This window comes from Augochlora pura, chromosome 3 (assembly GCF_028453695.1).
Source record: "Augochlora pura isolate Apur16 chromosome 3, APUR_v2.2.1, whole genome shotgun sequence".
Classification (NCBI taxonomy): domain Eukaryota; kingdom Metazoa; phylum Arthropoda; class Insecta; order Hymenoptera; family Halictidae; genus Augochlora; species Augochlora pura.
In genome coordinates, this window is record NC_135774.1 from 24,053,806 (window position 1) to 24,074,020 (window position 20,215).

The following is a 20,215-nucleotide window of genomic DNA, read 5'->3' on the forward strand; positions in this document are numbered from 1 at the left end:
AAAAGATTCGTCTGAAATTCTTTCGATATGTTTACAAATTTGTTATTCGATCTAGTGATTTCTATGAAAAATACCGAAAAATCGCCGTCTAATTATTATTAATATATTAATAATTAAATTTATAGTTAATGAACAGAATTTCTGCCTATAATTTCTAAGTGTAACCTAATTATTGATTAATCTTTTCTAGGTAAAAAAGAAATAGGCAATGCGAAAGAACAAATTGCAGCTATTTTTATTCCGTTTTTCATAACCTGAACAACTGCATCGAAATCGTAACGAGGAACCACACGGTGATGCAAATAGGCAGAGACACGCCGGTGACAGAGCCATTAAGTGCACGACGACACAATATGCTAATAGATGATTATAATAATCCGGCGCGTGAAATAATTACATTCGCGCGGGCGGCGGCGCGCTTTGAAATCGATTATAAAAGAGTTGATCCGCATTTAACAGTAATTATGTACACGACGTGGAGATAATAATTCAGATGATGCCGAATCATTGGCCAGCAACGTGTATCATGAATTAATTATCATCGGCGTTATAATGCGTCCGTAATTGGTAGAAATTTCACGGGGCGATGACGATAAAAGTCATCCGGCGTTCGACCGATAAAATCAGATTCCCATTATTTCGTTCGCCGCGAATCCGGCAATTAGAGGGACACCCCCCTAGATTTGGGGCGTTGACACGTCATTATGTAACAGTCCGATTACGTCAGTCAAGCGTTGCTAAACCAGATAATCGCCATTTGTCAAGATAAGTAGTTGCGGTCTGTCATATTGCATCGAACAGAGCCCCGAGCGCCCTGGCACCCCTTTCCTTATTATCACGCGATTATCTAATTAACCGGGACACCTCCGTATTACCAGTAACGTGACAACTAAACAGAGAGTACCATTGTCTTACGGTAAATGAAACTGGGTCGTGTAAACTATAGCAGAAACTGCAACAACATTTCGCGCGATCGTGAAATTATTGAATCCGGAACAAACGTTTATTAAGACCATTATTTATGAAAACTGTTCGACAACGTTACGAATCGATCAACGGATTGAAAATGTAATCGAATTGCAAAATAATATAGTGATTGAGAAATGTGACAATGAAAAGCTTTGAAGAGATACAGAACTCATAATTATTGCGCAGGTAAAAAGCTCGTGGATTACGTAACAGTGCATTATATATTTAAAATTAATGTTAGATCGAATAACATTATCAAATATCGAGTCGTGCGAATTCAATATCGACCGTTAAGAGCGTAAAAATTATTAGCGTTAAATACGTGTACTGTGGGCAATAAAACAGATAATTTTCGTGAAACCGTGCCCCATAATTACTTCTTATTCTGCTTTATCGCGCGGGCTTGATCATTATTCCGATCGCCGTTGAATAAATAACGCTGCCTATATCGGTGAACGGATTCTAACGGAATAATAAAGATGAAAAATAATTTGACAAATTAATCGTACGCGCGAACGGTCGAATATTTTTCCGGATCTATGTGTATTTGCAACGAAATTGGAAAATGCCCGGGATATATCTCCTCTCTCTCTCAGCCTCTCTCCGCGCTCGTTGTTATTTTCCCCGGGCTTTCCAATGTCCGGCTTTAATTTTAAATTACACTGTATCTGCTCCAGAGAAAAATAATTCCGGGCGGCGAGCGGGCGGTCCACGGGATTCATGCAATCCGAATATGTTTTCCGGCCGACAATGACGCGCGGAACGTTTTCGGCTTTGCCGTGTCGCGTACGCGCGCGCGCGCGCGCGCGAGTGTTTAATAAATCGACTGAATAAATAAATCTCGGCCCGAAATATGCGCAATCATTGGCGAGCGATCCCGCTTGCTTTAAAACGAAACCGAGACGCGCGTTAATCAATGACTAAGCCGCGTGCCCGTGAAATTTTATTTTTCCGTCATCGTCAATGTTATCGAATCACGGCGACCGGTTTACAAAAAGGAAACGAGACAACAAACATTTTGATAAATATTTATTCGCCGGTCAGCGGGAAAATTGTTAAAGAAACAAAATCGAGACTAATGCGACGAGTATTAATAATACTTTAGCGTTTTTTATTTAGCGTGAAAAGCACGGAAATGGTTGTTTTGTTCGAATTTATTGCTATAATAATGCATTGCAAAATCTAGTTAGAAATTGGTGTCATCTATGTGCGACCGACGCGGTCATTTGTTTCCTCTGTATTTAAATAAATCGTCTACGGAGGACGTATTGCGCGCGGCACGATGAATTAATAATTCCGTACCGGAATATTTCGTTGATATTCGATTTAATAAACAGGGCAACGAGAATTTTTCTCGTCGACGGGAGATCGGACTTCTAGCAATCGGTACATTAACGCGCGTAATGGCGCTCGTTATTAGATGTGTATTTTATAGATGGCAAAGTATTATCCGGTCCATTTTCATGAGTGCAAGGCTGTGCTCTCCATTAGCAAACATTTTATAAAAGCAGTGATGAATAATAAATTGCGCATTACAGTGGTAACTGAAACGGGATCCATAAATAGCAATGTACAAGGTGTATCATAATTATTCGATTATTTCTTGAGGTTATTTAAGATAATTTTGTTCTTAGCGAAAATGCGATCCGTGACTTTGTTTACGAGTTATTAGTGAAAAATAGTTGACAATGAGTATGGGATGAAAGCTTGCTTTGCTATAGAGATAAATGCCAAGGGGCGGGTTTTAACCTCAGGGGTGGGAGATCATTATAACCTCCAATTATATAGTTGCCTGCATGGAATATTATTGAATTTTTTTTTATTTAAGTATATAATTGTGGATAAATATATGTAACACATTTTATATCAACTCTTTTCAAATTGAACAATGTCAATATTTCGGAGATGATAAAATGGCTAGTTTACTAGATAATGTGTAAATAATTTTTGAAAATACTTTTTACTTATTTTGAAAATATAACGAGAATTGAAACAAGATATTTTTCGGCAACTTATATACATTATTTTGAGCTACAATTAAAGATTTCGAAGATCAAAAACGCATGACTTGAGATTAGTAAGTCAAATAATGTAATCTAAAATTGAAATTGTGAATTAAAATTGAAATTCTGAATTAAAATTAAAATTTTGAATTAAAATTATAATTTTGAATTAAAATTAAAATTGTGATTTAAATTAAAATTAAAATTGTAAATTAGAATTAGAATTAAAATTGTAAATTAGAATTAAAATTTTGAATGAAAATCAAAATTGTGATTTAAAATTAAAATTTTGAACGAAAATCAAAATTGTGGATTAAAATTAAAATATTGAATTAAAATTGTTTCACGCCTTCAACAGCTCAAGAAACATTCGACTCGTTCAGTAAAATTTGAAAGATGTTCTTTCATTATATAAGGCGTCTACATCTGTCCAGTATATCTGTCCACGCTACGTGTTACGACGAAAGTCACGCAGGATCTAAATACATCATGCGACCTTTCGGCGGTATCATTTCGAGTCGTCGACGCGTCCAGCGTAAAGAAGCCGTCCCATAAGTTCCGTTAATTAAATTCGAACGACTGTAGATAAGTAACGTTCCGAGTTATTGAACGGGGAGATTGGGTGCTGGTATTGGTTACGGAAACCCTAAATTCCGCGAAGTTATATGGGACGCGGAGCGCGCGGGAGTATACGCGATATGGGTTGCGTGGGAATTGGAAAAGACATAACACGCGGTGTTCCGGATTCGGTTGCGAGTTTTAACTGTTCGACGGGGACTTGAGGGATTTCGAAATTCCTGGTGTTTCTCAAAATACAAAAGCGACGACGGCGACCGGAAGTGACGGCCAGCCACTGTTCCCCGTCGATTCCTCTGAAGCTTTAATAACGTCCCGAAGTGGACAATTAAATTGATATTGATCTCGCGCCGGTCAGCGGAAATTACTCCGGGACCGTTCCATCGGTCGTCCTTCTATCAATTTCATTAGCTTCCTTACGTTGCAAACTATTCCGGGATTAGCTTTGTGTCGACATGGGTTCGAGACGAATTGTATCTCGTCGATCTTGTCAATCGGAACGTTGCGTAATCGTGAATATCGTGACAATTGTTAACCCTTTGCAGTCGAGTGGTGACACTAAGGCGCCACTAAAATTATTCTATTATATTCCAAAATAAATTTTATACTAACAAAGTTCAGATTAAAAAAATTCTTAACAGTAAAACTATTGGTCACAAGAAACAATTTCATATTTATAGAATATATTTTGTCACATAAAATGAAAATACTATAAGCTGGGGAAATTATTTTAGATTTAGAGCTAAAATGGCTTCGAGTGCAAAGGGTTAACAGTGTCGAACTAGGAACGTGTAATATTATCTATTTTACTATGCTGAATTTTAAACTAAAAGTTAACTTTTTCACCCTGTGACAAAATTGTTAATATAATTTTTACATTATACAGGATGCTACAGACATTGTAACAAAAATATAAAGAAGATTATTAAGAATAATTTTTGTTACGTAGCTCATACGGTGCCGCAGGTACTTCTGGTACACCCTGTACACGAGACTGCCAGTCAAACGTCTTTTGCATACATTATAAGTTTGAAATCTACTTTGCGAAATAGCAAAACATTTTCTGCCTTCCGACCGGTTATGAAGAAATTTCTGGGATTTCACTTCCGAGCAAGAAATTATAAACGAACATGTACTCAACGCTCGGCGTACCAAAGGTCCAAAGGTCTCCCCGAACTGCGGCCCATGAGGGGGCCGGTATAGATTTTCCTCTCTCGGCGTTCGCTATTTAACGATGAAAGTTAAACCAACTTACAGACAACTTATAATACGCCAGGTCAAGAGTGACATGCTCGTGAAAACTAATTATGTAGCCGGGTTCGAAGGGGTTTTCGCATATTTGTCGAATCGAAACAGCCGATAATATCGAGAACGGTTTTGCCGCTGTTTGAAATTATACACGAGATCAGTATCAAAAATTTATCAATCGAAACAGGGACTATTAAAAGCAGATACATATTAAGCGATAACAAAGTTACAAATTATACAACAATCGATGCGAAATAATATTTATTCGAGAAATATAAAAATATTTATTTTCGCTCGAAAAAATTATGAGGATCCAAAGCGATTGATTAGAGAACACAATAAACATTTCCATTCGTACGAATTCCACAGCGCACGGCAAATATCCATTTCATTCGTTAATTCGGAGCAAATATTTCGTATCTCGATGAGAGAATTATTTGCTTTGAGGCGGATATTAAATTTCTATTCCATCGATTGCTCCCCAAATAGCAGCTGCCATTTACTAAATTAAGAACCCTGTGTCGCCGTGTTCCTTTTGTTCCCGATGCACTTTTAACAAATATTGGTCGCGTAATGAACAGAATTCTTTAAAAAGCGTATTGTAAGAAATATTTATCGACTCTTTATTTACGTTATTTATTTACTTCGTTTATTCGACTCTAGTAATAGATTATTTTATTCCTTTAACAATTTTGGAAAAATACACACATCAAAGTAACATTTCCCTTTTTCATACTGTAACGTAATCGCAGGTAAAACACACAAATAAAAGCACAAAATCTCTCGTTTATTGATTTCTATAAAATTTCACAGTTCAATGATTTTTATTCCAATACGGCTTTGTATAGCAAAATCACAATTTATGAAGAATTTGTCAGAAAAATCTTTCGAGTGCAAAGGGTTAATCTGTGTTAGCTTGTTGCAAAGGGTATGCTTGTTTATTCTAAACGCTATTTCGTCCTGTAAATCTACTGGCAACAAAATCAACGGTGCGCACGGGTTCCTTCGGCAGCGTGTTATAACGCGTTGCAGTATTTACGGCGTGTCGGCAAGAATACAGTCACGATACCGAGCATCATTCTTCAAGTTTAGCTTGTCCCCGAAGTATTCAGAATCTCCTCGAGAAGTTCCCTCGGATGGTAGGACGAAAAAAGGATAGGACGTCGGGGGTAGACAAGCGAGAGAAATGCATTCCCACCTGACCATTTATCACTCGTTTCTGTTCCAGGATTGTTCGAGACGGACGGCGTGCTGATTCCCGGCACGATGTGCGACCTCGAGTTTGTCAGTTCACAGTCAACGCCGCAGTACGGACGATTCTACTCGCCACGGTACCCGTCCTCTTACCCAAAGAACATCCGGTGCTCGTACCTCTTCCGGGCAAGGTAACCAGGCTGACCTACTATTAAGCCAGCAAACTGATCCCGACATAATCCATATATAATGCATACCGGGACCCAATCTCGAGTCGCGCGCCGTATATCTAACGTTCTCGCGGCATTTAACGTCTACGATCCGTAATCCGGTTGCCAGTTAATTAACATCCCCTCTCTTCCCCCGTTGCCGCGCCGATATCTTCGTCTTCGTTCGCGTCTTCGTCTACGCGGGGATAAAGATCGCCGACGGTCGGCGTTGCTCGACCTCAAATTGTTCTTGACTGATCACTCGCGCGCGCTTTGTCTTGCCGGCGGAGTTAAGGGGGTAGTTTAGCTCGCCGCGCTCCTCTTTAAACTCGGGCGCTTTGAAGTTTCACACTTTCGGCGGTGGCTTCGGCGTAGTAGACGGTGATCGACTATAGCAAATTTTCATTAGGTGTTTGGGCTTGGATTAACGCTGGATTTACGGTGCGCTGAGAGCGCCTGTTTTATGTTTGTTCGAGAAAGTAAGACGTTCAGCCTGAATTTGGTCGGGCGTTATTGTCGCGTTTGTTGCAAGTGAAAAAGATATTAAGTAGATAACACTTTAATGTGTTTGTACAATATGAATTTTGATACTTTGTTAATTTTTAATACTTCTCAAGACGTTTCATGTAATCACATTTGCGTACGTAAATTACTGTCTTCGCCCTTAACCCTTTGACTACTGTTGGCGCCTATTGGCGTCCATGTTGGCTTCCCGGTACTGTAGGCGCTAATAGGCGTCGAGATAAAATTTCCCCCCGTTTATTATTAAATTTGATCTATTATATATTGTGTAATATTTATGTTATATATTGTAAAAAAGGCTTAAAATTATTGTTCACTTTAAGTAATATTGCTTTAATATAATAGAATTCAATATTTTGAATATTTTAATATACTTCCTCAGAAATGCATGTCTAACGAAAAACTACGGCCGTGCCAAAGTCTGCCGTAGCCAAAGGGTTAAATCGTTATTAATTCTCGACGTACCAGATATTGCGCCGAAGCGTTAGATGAAAAAGAAGAGAAACAAATAGGAGTTTAAGAAAGCGTTGAATTTGCAATTTGTCCGGATTGCCCACCACGGTCGCGCGACGGAATCTACGTAAATTACGACTGATAAAATCCAGAGAAACGATCGTCGAAGTTAAATCTGTCTTGGCGCAGCTAAACTCCATTTAAATAGCCATTTCTCGTTGATATAATTTCGTTAGAGGAACGCGACAGTTCTCTTCTTGTCAGTAGAAATTTTCCGGTTTCCTGGCCGACGTAACTTTCCTTGTTTCTCATCTCCGCTCCTTGTTACGTTGATTGTCGAAAGTTTATGCCGAGGTCTGCCGAGCGTTTTCGTTCTAACCGCATAAAAGGCCGGACAGGGCGTAGAAGAACCGGGGCGGGGATGTTGGCACGGGAGGGGGAGGGATGCCGGAAGTGCTGGTATTCTTAAGGCCGGATCTTTGAAATAACTGCGCGACTACTTGCTAAAAGACGCTGATAGATGATGCTGGCCCCCCGCTGGTACGCGGTTCACAAAAGGCGCGCGTGGATAGACCTTGGAACTTTCCAAGTTCTTAGATTGTTCCGCGCTGCGAATTATTTAACGAGTGTTAAGTCGACCTTTGTCCGACCAACGCGCCACGTCGGTTTTCACGCGTGTCTTATGCGACTACTTATCAAATTTGTAAAGTCTTCAATGAGAAATCGTGATATTTTTCAACCACTTCTTGTAGTCATGGTTAAAGACGTGATATGTTTAAGACTGTACCATTTTTAATACGCGCGTCGTAATTATGTTTCAAAATGAACCATATTTCTAACTAAATGCGTGTGCTGAATTGATGAAATAAGTTGAGCGGAACAATTTTTATACTCAATGCATTACTATATAACAAGGCGTATATAATAATACGATAATTCAGATATGGTATTTCTATATTTGCTATTAGATTTTATACATTTATAATAACGATGGATACGTTAAATTTGAAACAGTCAGAAGATTAAAATAGTTTAAGAAGATACCTACATTTTGAAATTGCTAGAATGATTTAATAATTAATGACCTGTCTATTTAGCTCCGTTCCGTTGCACTTGATGGATCAATATTTTCATATTGCATACATATGCATCTACAGACTATTTATTCCAAACTCTTAGATAATATTTTGCACTTAAAAAAGCCTAAATCACGTGCAGCAAATGTATAATGAAACTTTGCTGATTTAAAATAGAGTTTTTAAAAAATATTCTGCACATGTATTTAATCTACATGTCTAATAATTATTGTAATTAGAAATGAATAGATTATCATTGAGTATGTGCAAGAACGTAAGAAATGGTGGATTTGTCGACGGTCGCATACGTCCAGCGACCATTAGAAACGGCGATTCCGGCGATCGAAGAATGTCGTTCGCGCGCGGTAAATTTAATCGGGACGCGAAGCCAATATGCAGATATGATTTCCGTAGTATTGTGGCTTCCGCTTAATTGCAGTAATTGTATCAAAGTTGCGTTTGCACTTCAGTATGCCCGGCAGTTACGGCGCGGTTGTGCGACGCTCGGCGTGTGGGCCGCGCGACGCTCGCCGCATAACTATAAACCTGACGAATGCGCGCGTATCCACGCATGCGACATTCCGTTCGGTACGCGTTTCTAGCTGTCACAACATTAACACCATAAACCGCTTCGTTACTCGTTCAGTCGTTGATTAATCGGACCGTGTGCACCTGCTTAAAGAAATCTAAGGAGCGCGCAAATATTGACGCGATCGATGTTAGAATTGCCAAAAATTCATTTAGATTTGATAAATTCATTTAAATTTAATAAATTCAATTAAATCTTATTAAATTCATTTAGAACGTGCGATGTTGTTCGAAGATTATTTTTCTTAGATAAAATTTATTATTTCGGTGACGTGTTTTAACAGATGCGGATTTTTACGCAAGATAAAAATTATCTATGATAACAGAAAGAAATGAAAAGTAGATGAAATAATTGGAAATAATAGGTATTTTATTAAATCGAAAATAGTAATATTTAAAGTAAATAGGAAGAAATAAAATAGATAAAAATGATATTATTTAAAAATTCTTTTAATACGTTTTTGCTATGAATTCATAAAATCCACTGTTTTGTTATTAATGACGCAATCATCCACGTGATGTTTCAATCCACGAAATCGATTTTGAATTTACAATTATTTTTAGTAATCTTTTTATTTAAACCTCGATGCTTGAAGCGACATTTATGAAATTACTTTGTTGCAGAATGAAGGAGAGGATCCGATTAGTTTTCGAGGAGATCTTTCTACAAAAAGGAGATTTGAGGTGAGACTTTCATTCATTTATTACGTCCACTTAATTAGGAAATTGTCTCTTGCTTTTCGCCCCACTAAAATAGATTACAGCCGACGGTATGCAACATTGTTCCTCTCGACTTCGCGAACGAAAGTTGTTTACGTCAGCGTTCATTTAATTAATACACGGATCGGCATTTTATTAAAGCCGCAATTTAGCTAATATGTGGAATCATATTCCAATATAATTTAATTTATCTAACACGCGGTATCAAATTTTACTAAAATCCTCATTCGACTAATAACACGAGCCCAGGCTCGATTAAAATCTTCATTTAACTAATGCGTTGTATCAAACTTTTAGCGAAACCGTTCGTTTAATTTTATTTCGCATTCGCGGAATTAAGCAAATCCGTAAATATGCACAGCGCACAGTAAAATCAGTCAAAAGTGTTCACGTTTCCCGTACGGCTTCCTATTATGCCGAAATGATAAAGTTACGATCTCGCATTATGAATCATTTCATACAGCGACTATGATCTCCATTCGAAAGAAAATTTGCTCGACTGTGATACGCGCATGTCACGGTATGTTGAATTAAGGAGTTCCCCTTGTATGTATATCCGTCCCATATCCCGTACAGAAATTGAGTTCAGCAAGTTTTAAACCTGCCGGAAAGAGAGAGAGAGCGCGCGCGCGCGCGAGAGAGAGAGAGAGAGGGGGGAGAAGCAAAGGAGAAAGATTTAACATAGAGGATCAAAGACGCGGACTCACAAAGTATATGGCCTGAGCCGTTCCGTCGCGACGCGGTAAAGAAAGCACCGTGAAATGAACTATGGTCGAGAACCGCCGATTTATAACGTACAAAACTATATGTCGCGTCAAAAGGGGCGAGTTGCAGTGTCGCGATACGATCGGAATAAAGTGCCGGCGCGAAATTTATGAAATTTCTTCCGTACGAGGGCCGCGCGCGTGTACGACTCGTCGCGTGAATCGACGCCGAACACTTTTCCATTCGAAAATCGCATGTTTGCTCGCGTTCACCGAACTGGGAGCCCGCGGTCGAAAATTTGTCGCGGCGAACAGCGGAGAAACAATCTAACCATGTTCGAAAACTGTAGAACTATTAACTATTATATACATATATTGTTATATAATAATAATTAATATAATAATAATAATATTATCGAAAGTAAAAGATAGCCGATTGCCATAATCAAACTGCATTTCCTGACGCCAGAAAGTTTCCTGCATCCAACTAGTCGAAATATAAATCTATTTATGCTTTAAACATCTCTTAAACTTTTCCCGATGCTTTCACGTGTATTTAAAGAACATCCGCAGGCAACTCGTAATTAATGTAACAGGCTGACGCGAATGAAAGCTTCATACAATATTCACTGCGCAGCTGCGATATTTCTTCTACGGCGAGCGCAACAAAATTCAGTTCGGCACACGTCTTATAATATAACGTGTAGAGAAGCGCGAACCAACACGAACGATTAATTATTTCGATAGAACCAAAGGATCGTACTACGGCAACGTTTGGACCAATTTCCTATCCTAAGATCCGCCTTTATGGTAGACGTAACGCGAACCAGTTATCTGCGAGAGGTATTTTCTGCCTCGGAGACTATCGTGATCCAATTTAACACTAATTGCGAGATCAATTTGGTAACCGGCAATTTAATACGTTGATTGCTATTTTAGACGGAATCGCCTAACAGCGATTCGTCTAAAACGAACGCGAAACGTAATAACGGAATCCATTTCTGGAGATTCTTTCAGCCCGGTGTCAATTTCGAAAAATAGGGAGATCGCGGGTCCCGGTTCCATCGCGTCCATTAAACAATTTAATTGCCGGTGCTCGATGTCGGTGCGAGTTTAATAGGCGCTCGGCCGTTTTCCTATAGCGCGCGATAAATTTCGGTAGACCGATCGTCCTCCCCCCCACCCGTGCGAGAGCCACCGGTCGCGTCAGTTGTGCGCCTTCTATTAGGTTAATTGTGAATTACGACGCCTGTCGGTTATTAACGTTTACGAGTTAACGAGCCACGATAACGAGTAGCAAGATCGCGAGCGCGCCGGGACGAAACTTTTCTATTTAAAAGTTCCGCGAGCCCGAACATTGTATTCGTTACAGTTCGATGGTACCTCAACTTCCGCTCCCCTCCCCCCTCCCCCGCCCTGGCCCTCCCGACTCGCCCCTCTCCCACCACGCTCCCGGCCAAGGGACCCCAAGGCTTTAGGTGGATTAAACACGCAATGGAGATTTGCGTGCAGGATAAACTTCCCGGGATTAATATTTCTTTTCCATTCAATCGTTTGTTTAAACTTTAATGGGATCTAAACAAGGTAACGCTAAGGAGCCGTAAACTTGGCCGTGCGACTCGACGTCTTTACGGTTAAAGGAGGTAGATGAGAATACACGGCGCTTAGGACACACGGTGGCGGTCGTGAATTTTCATGGATTTTGATTTTAATTGTACGAATCACGTGCAACGTTTATTTATTTATTTAGTCAGCTCGTTTCGCTTTTCAATCTACAAGACGACGCACAGTTTTAGGATCGGTGCATTTATTTGGAAAAATTAGAATTTCGAATGCAAAACTGTGAAGATGTATGTACAATTTAATAATATTATTACATTATTTTGAAAATGTGTAGTCTAGTTTAATTATTGAAATTATCGGAAGAATATATTTATTCTTATTTAATTCCTGTTGCTTGTTAAAAAGGCATGTTAAAAAGGCGCTCGATTTAGTACTTTGTTAATCAGTTTTTCTTACATTCGATATCAAAAAATTCTCTTTCATTAACAATAAACATAATTTACAATATTTAGAATATTTAAGGATAGGTATTCTACAGCCGATTATTTAGAATCCCGTTTCATTGTATTCGGATCTTGAAATTTATTAACTCCGCGCGGTCGCGCGTGATAGTGTCCGTAGATTTAAATAACCAGTTGATTTTCCATACGAATTGCCGCGTGTTCTATGCATATCAAAGGTTTATTGTGTTCGATAAGCTTATCTCCGTTTCATTAGTGCTTGCTCACGCATCGAACCAGCTTATTTTATTCGTATCATTGAATTTTTAAGCAACGCCGCTTCGCGTGAGATAACCATTTTATTCCAGCCTTTGATTCATGCCTCTCGTGTTTAGGCGATTACGATTGACGCTTTTCGCACGGAAACGTTCAGGTTCGTTACAATAAATTAGAACATTCGTCGTATCGAAAAATCAACAATGGCGACAGCTAACAATTGAAGCTGTCATTAAAACGTAGCAATTGTTAGGGACATTTAAGCAAACTACGTTCGGAATGAATGCATGAATTTAACCCTTTGCAGTCGGAACCATTTCAACTGGAAATCTAAAGTATTTTTTTTAAACTCACAGTGCGTCCATTTTATATAACTTGGAGCATTTTATACGTTATGGAATTTCTTGAATACGAGTAAATTTGATAAAAATTATTTTTTGAAACGTAGCATAATAATTTTTAGCGGCGCCTTAGAGTCGCCAATCGACCGCAAAGGGTTAAACTAGATTTGGTCTTCTAGGTGACTTGTGGCAAATTTTAACATTAAATGGCAATTTAATATTAATCTAGCATCATGTACGATGTAAGATATAATTCTTTTTTATTTATTATTATTGTCTTAACCCTTTGCACTTGGAACCATTTTAAGCTTAGATCCAAAACTGTTATTTAAACCAGCTGTAGTATAGTACTTAGTATAATTTATGCGTGTGAAATTGAGTCTCGTGACTCGTAAAACTGTTACGCTTTTAACAGAAGGGTCTTTAATGATGTCAACATTATTTTGTCAATTATATAACAATTTTCATTAGCGCTTCAGAGGCGCCACTCGAGTGCAAAGGGTTAAACCATACGACGTTTTCGAACACGAAATGAACTTCTCAGATAATTTAATGATTTTATTTAGACGAAAACTTATCAGATCGACTACAATGCAGTACAAATTATTACAAAAGTCAACAAATTCCAGCTTCGTCCATTGCAAAAGCAGTTGATCATTGAAGAAACTTCCAAAAATCCATTACATTCTTTTCAACGTCTGCAGCGACTTGTTCGTCGCAGTCGTTGACACAGAAACGTACGAAACAATCGCGAAATCGTACCGCCCGCCGTAATCGCATTGTGTTAATAGTGCACAGCGCGATTACATAGACGGGTTGCCGTGTATCACTCCCGCGCAAATATTATAGTGGCGCGTTTCACTTAGGAATATTACGGGGCCGAAATTTCGCATAAATATATACACGGGCGGACCGCGCGCTAGACCTCGTAAACGGAGGGAGGGGGTGGAGAGGGGGAGAGGGTGAGAGGCGGTAGGGTGGCTGGAAAGGGCGTAAACTAAAATGAACGACTAAACTAATCAGAGTTGTCCAAATGTTTGCGAACCGGTAATAATGTCGACGGGACGAGGCACGGCGACATCACCGCCGCTAGTCGTCGACGTAGGCGTCATCATCGGTGTCGCGGGAACTTTGATATAAAGCCACCTAAAGCTGACTCTGGCAGCCGGCGAACAATCGCGCGAGAGAGAAATCCTTGCGAGGAGGGTCGGCAGCGAACCGGGTCCGGTATTCTTCGTTATTTCCCCCCTAACCCCTCCCCGCCCCCGCCCCCGCCCCGCCGCGCCGCCTTGCAACGACACCCTCGGACAGATTCGTTCCCTTCGTCTTTGCCCGCCCCCGCACCATTTCCCCCCGCGCTGTCTAACCAGAATCCTCGTAGAACAGCGATAACGCGCGCCCCATATATTTGTCCGATGTGCGAAATCGACCGGCCTTGCCCCGATAATATGTGAGAACAGACGAGTGTGTCCTCGCGCGACGACGTTTAAGAATATAGCGGAATTGGTGGAAAATAACGACGTTGAAGGAATTATTTGATTATCGCCAAAGAAAAATTAACGCGTTGAATCTTTTGAGTTAAGATTTTCAGTCGAAGCGAGGTCAGTCCCCGAGGACCTTAATTTGTTGAAATCCGCGCGCATGACTGTGAATATCAAGGTTAAAAGATAAATATAATTTTAATACAAAAGTATTCTCTTCTTAAAGAAAATTTATAAATTGGTAAATAAAATGTGCCATAGAACTACACGATTTTATGGTAATATAAATTCTCTCTACTTAAATATAGCTTTACTCTTGCATTTTGTACTTTATATTATTTTTAAAAATAATCAATATAAATCTAAATTTTCTTTATTCAAACGAATCTTCTTTATTATATGGCATATAACAAATCTATGGCATATAATGAATCTTTTTTATATGGCATATACTGCCACATTTTGAAACCGAAAATTCAACAATCTTTTAATATCTTATACTTTTTTCGTGTATTTTGAAAATTATTTTTTTCTCAATGGCTTGTAATATATTTCTGCAAAATTGTAATTTTTTGGAATTTTTAACTTGCCGATGTTTCCATGTAAGTTTTGTTTTAGTTTATAACAACGGTTATTGTACAGAGAATGTTTCCATGTCGTAGTTCAACACGTTCGCCACCAGCGTCACTAGCGTACATAGTTATATTTATCATGCTGGTATTAAATGCATCGTATGTAACGTATTCAATGCAACGCAATTCACTAAATATTGTTCTAAGTTGCTACAGTTTTAAATGATTATATTCACAGAATTAACTTGGCGTTTCAACGTGAAATACAAAGTCGTGGTTGTCACACGTGTTAGCGAACGCGTTAAACAACTAACAAATACTCGCTCTCCCGCGTTTGCAAGCTGCACCAAAGCGAGTCCGATTTGCGAACGCGCATTTAGAATTTGTAACCGTGGAGGATTTCCGGTCCTCCGTCCGACCGGCTGACGTCCGACGATCTTATCAGCCATGAATCAAACGTAAATCTTACGCTTCTTCAAACTTCACCGTCGCCAATATGTCAAACGTCTAATGCCTTCGATATTGCGGGCATAAATCTGTCACGTGGTAATGCTGAGGGCTCTGTTATAGTCCCTTTAAACAGGTTATCATGAATCCCCCCCCCCCCCGTCTTCCCAAAGTTGCTTCAACGGATAACGCCGTAAAATTTCCTCCAGCTACGAAACGTTAACCGTTTCGCAAAAGCGACGAAACAATCGGCCACCGTTCGATCCGATCGATTTCCCCATAATAAACATTTTCCCGTGACGGAAGAAAAAGCTGCGACGACGCGGATTGAAACGCTTTTAATTACGTTACGTTGTAATTATTCTACGAAATTCCGTGGCAAAACGTTGCGCCAAACATTCGCCGCAAACTAATTACCAACAAGTAATTATCGAATTGCAACTTCGTTTGCACATTTAAATAAAAGCTTGAACGCGTCGCCGCCGTCGGCGTTTAATCAAAATAATAATTCGGTGGATGTTAGTACCGTGACAATGCGCGCTTAATTCGCGTATCAACAACATTGTTTGGTCAATTGACCGTGTCAGTGGACATGATTTTGATAAATACAAGAATCGGGGAAGAATATTTAAGAGGAATGTTTAAGAAGAATATTTAAGAAGAATATTTTCTGAAGAACATTTCCTGAATAATATTTTCTGAATAACATTTCCTGAATAATATTTTCTGAATAACATTTCCTGAATAATATTTTCTGCAAATATTTCCTGAATAATATTTTCAAAAAATATTTTCTGAAGAATATTTTCAGAAAATATTTTCCGAAGGATTCATATCTCTCTGAATTATGTGGGCAAAGCGTTGAAGGGAAAGGGCCGATTCCCCGAAAATTCCCGCAGCTTAACGACACCGCTAAGCAGAGAGACGCGCAGCCGAAGTTCGTTTCAACCCGAAAAGAAAGACCGCACCGATTTATCTAAATACCGCAGCTGTTCGCCTAATTCCGGCTAGGCAGAGGCTACCGGATACCGTGCGATTCTTTCACGGTGGCTCAGCGGCGGCAGTAAAAACGTAGGAATTTAACACGGTGCACGAGCCATCAGTCGTTATTAACCTTACCACAATAGGCACTTGAAGTGACGGGGTAACGTACTTTCCACGGGAGAATTCACGTTTTTAAATCCTGTAGCGCCCGGTCTCTATGCCCTGACCCCTAAATCCTTTGAGCGTGGCACGGTACCATGATTCTACTTAACCCACATAAAGTTCCTCTCCGCGCGAAGACTTAGAGCCCGGGAATGGTGATGGGGGGGGGGGGGGGGAGAGAGAGAGAGAGAGAGAGAGGTCGACTTGGGAAACAAGAGGGTGCACGCGGAGACTTCCAGCTGCGCCGTGCAGGAGTTAATCCTTGATAAATCCTCGAACTCTGTCCTAATTCTGTATCGAGCTTCCTTAATTTCATTCCGCAGTTGACCTCTTCCCAGCTTTCGGGAACCTTGAATCACGAATCCGGTATCGTCTCGTACGACTACGTTCGTTCCCCGTTGTGTTCTATGGCCGGGCCAGTTAGGGCACGGCGCTCATCCGCGCGAACATCAATCAAAATTCAAGATCCGAGATTCGTTCCATTCGATTACGCGCGAATGCGATTGCCGTTCTGCTGCTGCTGCTGCTCTCTCCGAAGACAAGAGTGCATGCAAGATGCGGAACTAGGTTTACAGCTACCATGAATGCTCTAAATAGCGAATTCGCGAAAACATGCGAAAGACGTGTGGAGCACTCATTTGGAACTTTGCATGATCGTGAATCCTGTTGGAGATTTCAGCAATTTGTTGGCTTTGTGGATTGTTTATTTGTCTATCTTTCTTAGTTTAATTGTAGCGGGTTTGTAATTTCAGCGCAGTTGTATTTTTTTCATTATTAGAGATAAAAATGTTGCGAGTGGTGTTTAATTAATTCATGCATTGAGTGTACTCCTTTTAAGTGATTAAATAGGGTTAGAATTTGATTTAGACAAATGATAGGCAGTACTGTATTTTAGTCGAATTATTAGGGAAGTTTTTGGTGTAATTTGGCGTGTCTATTTGTTTATTAACAAATATGGGAGAGCATGTTAAATCATTCAATTTATTAGGTGACCTCTTGACATATTTACACTGTACTTTGATGTACGTATTTAATTATAAAGAAATGTTGGATAACTCTTTATATTGTTCTATTTATTAGACAATTTTTTAACATACTTTATTATGCATGTTTATTAATAAATAAATGTTGAATAGTAGTATAAATCACTCAATTTATTAAGCAACTCTTTGATATACTCCAGCGTATGTATTTACTTATGAACGAATATTAGATAGCACTTTATATCACTAAATTTATTATAAAATTATTTTACATACTTCAGTGAATATGTTAACTAATAAACAAATGTTGGATAATTGTCTAAATCTCTCAATTTATTAAGTAACTTTTTGTCACACTTTAATGTAAGTACTTGCTTATAAAAGAATCTTGAATAACATTCTACACCATAATATTTATTAAATAACTTTTATGTATCTCCATTTTATACTATTTCACTTACACTATCACGGTCGAGTTATACTATTATACGTATTATATTATTTTTCCCGTATTTTATGCACTCTGAGATCATCCACGTCGCGCGTTTCGAAAGAATACCTCCGCGAAGCCAGGAACGACTATAATTTCCGATGCGGGCGCAAGTAATGAACAACTTTGAAATCGTATTATGTTATTACGCAAGTCGGAATACGAAAACAAGACAGGGGAAGAGAAAGAATGAAATATCGTCAGAGGCATAATCGGCTTTCACGCCGACAATATTTTGCCGACGTCTGGGAGGATGGAACAAGTTTTCAGGATTCAGCTCGCACGCCTTAGGGGTATTGTTCGTAAATACAATTTTCCATCAAGAATTTATGCGAACCTTTTGTTTAGCGTGGATGCAACATATTTACAATACGTGCGCAACAATGCTCTCCTACTCGCGGAATAACAATTCATGTCGTTTTACACGGGGAGCTTCGTAATTTTGCAATATCGAGCGAAAGTCTGAAATACATGTTTCGTTTATTTCATACGATATATAACAACGATAATAATATTTCGTTATTATTTTCACGCTTTTATAAGTTATAGAAATCTGTATAAAATTTTATACAGTATTTGCGAATTATTTAAATTATTATGTAACATTTTCTGTCTTATTTTTATATATAAAAATCGGACAATGTATTAATAAAATGTTTTACCAAATTTTCACGCATTTAGTATTTACGTGCATTTATCAATGCACTTTTATAAAATAAAGTTTGACGAATATAAAAAACCGTATTTGCGTTAGTCGATAATAAATAAAAGGAAGAATTTCGACATTTTATTTCAAAACTGGTATTATTTAAATCGTTCTATAACCAATGTTTCTCCTATCTCTTTAATTCCTCTCGAATACCATTAATACCTATAGAATTTGTTAAAGCTTTTATCTCGTCTCATTTACGCGGGATTTTTCACGGGACACCGGAAGATCTTTTCTAACGGACGCGCATCGAGACCGGGTTGTTTTTCGAGTTCGCCCGAGTGGCCGGACCCCTGTTAGAAACACGTAATATTTTACGAGCGTCCCGGTTACTTCCGTTTTGCTTATATCGACGGGCGGCGTTGATTCATGGCCGATCCAAGCTGCAGCCAACAAAAACCAGCAATTACAGCAACGCGAAAATTTGTGACCCTCAAATATTAGTCCGGCCGCGCGAGCCGCATATTTTTCCGTGTTCCGCGCGCGCGCGCGCGGCCGACCTAATATCGCATCGTTACGAGTTTTCGGCTGAAGCACAAACACTCTCCCCCCCTCCCCCGACAAAGGATAATTGATTGAGTCCGTTTCACTGTTTCCGTTGAATCGATTAACCCGGCCGTGTTTCCGTTGGAATTAATGTTTCGCCGTTCGGCGCCGTGTTCTCCGAATGTGTTCGCTCGCCCACCCGCGGCGGAACGGGCATTAAAATTTTAGAATGTTTTCGTTGCGCCGCGGATCTTTATGAACTGAGAATTTGAGATTTTGGAATCGTGGAATCACGATAAAACAAATCAGAGCTCAATTATTCTCCGAAAAATGGTGCACGCCGCTCGATCAAAGAACAATTGTATTACGCGATGAAATAAATATTTTATATTTTCGATAAAAGTCGCTTTTATTCTGAATTCTATAAAGTAATTAACGAGAAATACTGTATACTAAAATATAACTAGAACAATATATTGGGTTGGCAACAAAGTAATTGGGGATTTAAAATAAGAAGAAAAATTCAATTCTCTTGCTTAAAAATATATGTTTATTCAATTTTGACGCTGTCTTTCTTTCAAGGCTTCATTTTAACCCTTTGCACTCGAGTGGCGCTTGTGGGGCGCCAATGAAATTGTTCTATCACGTTGCAAAATAATTTCTGTAATAATCAAGTTTGCATTTTAGAAAAATTGTTAAGGTTATGTTACATTGATACGAATGATGAGAAATAATTAAACACGTGTATAGAATGCACTTTGTTATATCAAATGGAAATATTAGAAGCCAGAGAAATTATTTCAGATTTTCTGTTGAAATGACTTCGAGTGCAAAGGGTTAATATACTGTATATAACATAAAAATCCTGCTTGCGATGCTTGCTTTTTTGAAAATAATGTAATAAAATATGTCTAAAATGCGCTTCGCGTCCTTTCATCTTCAAACAGTGATAAAAACGAAACTAAATAACTAATCGATACAATTTTCTTACTAAATTGAATATGAAATTCCAGACAACA

At 38.9% G+C, this 20,215-nt stretch overlaps 1 protein-coding gene across 1 annotated transcript in view; it reads left to right on the plus strand.

Moving 5' to 3' along the window:
• Positions 1 to 20,215, plus strand: part of Sol1 (CUB domain-containing protein Sol1) — an 802,928-nt gene that overhangs the window by 352,327 nt on the left and 430,386 nt on the right. The window contains exons 5-6 of the mRNA XM_078176633.1: positions 6,025 to 6,181; positions 9,463 to 9,522. Of these exons, the coding sequence (XP_078032759.1) occupies positions 6,025 to 6,181; positions 9,463 to 9,522 (217 nt within the window). The remainder of the gene's footprint in view (positions 1 to 6,024; positions 6,182 to 9,462; positions 9,523 to 20,215) is intronic.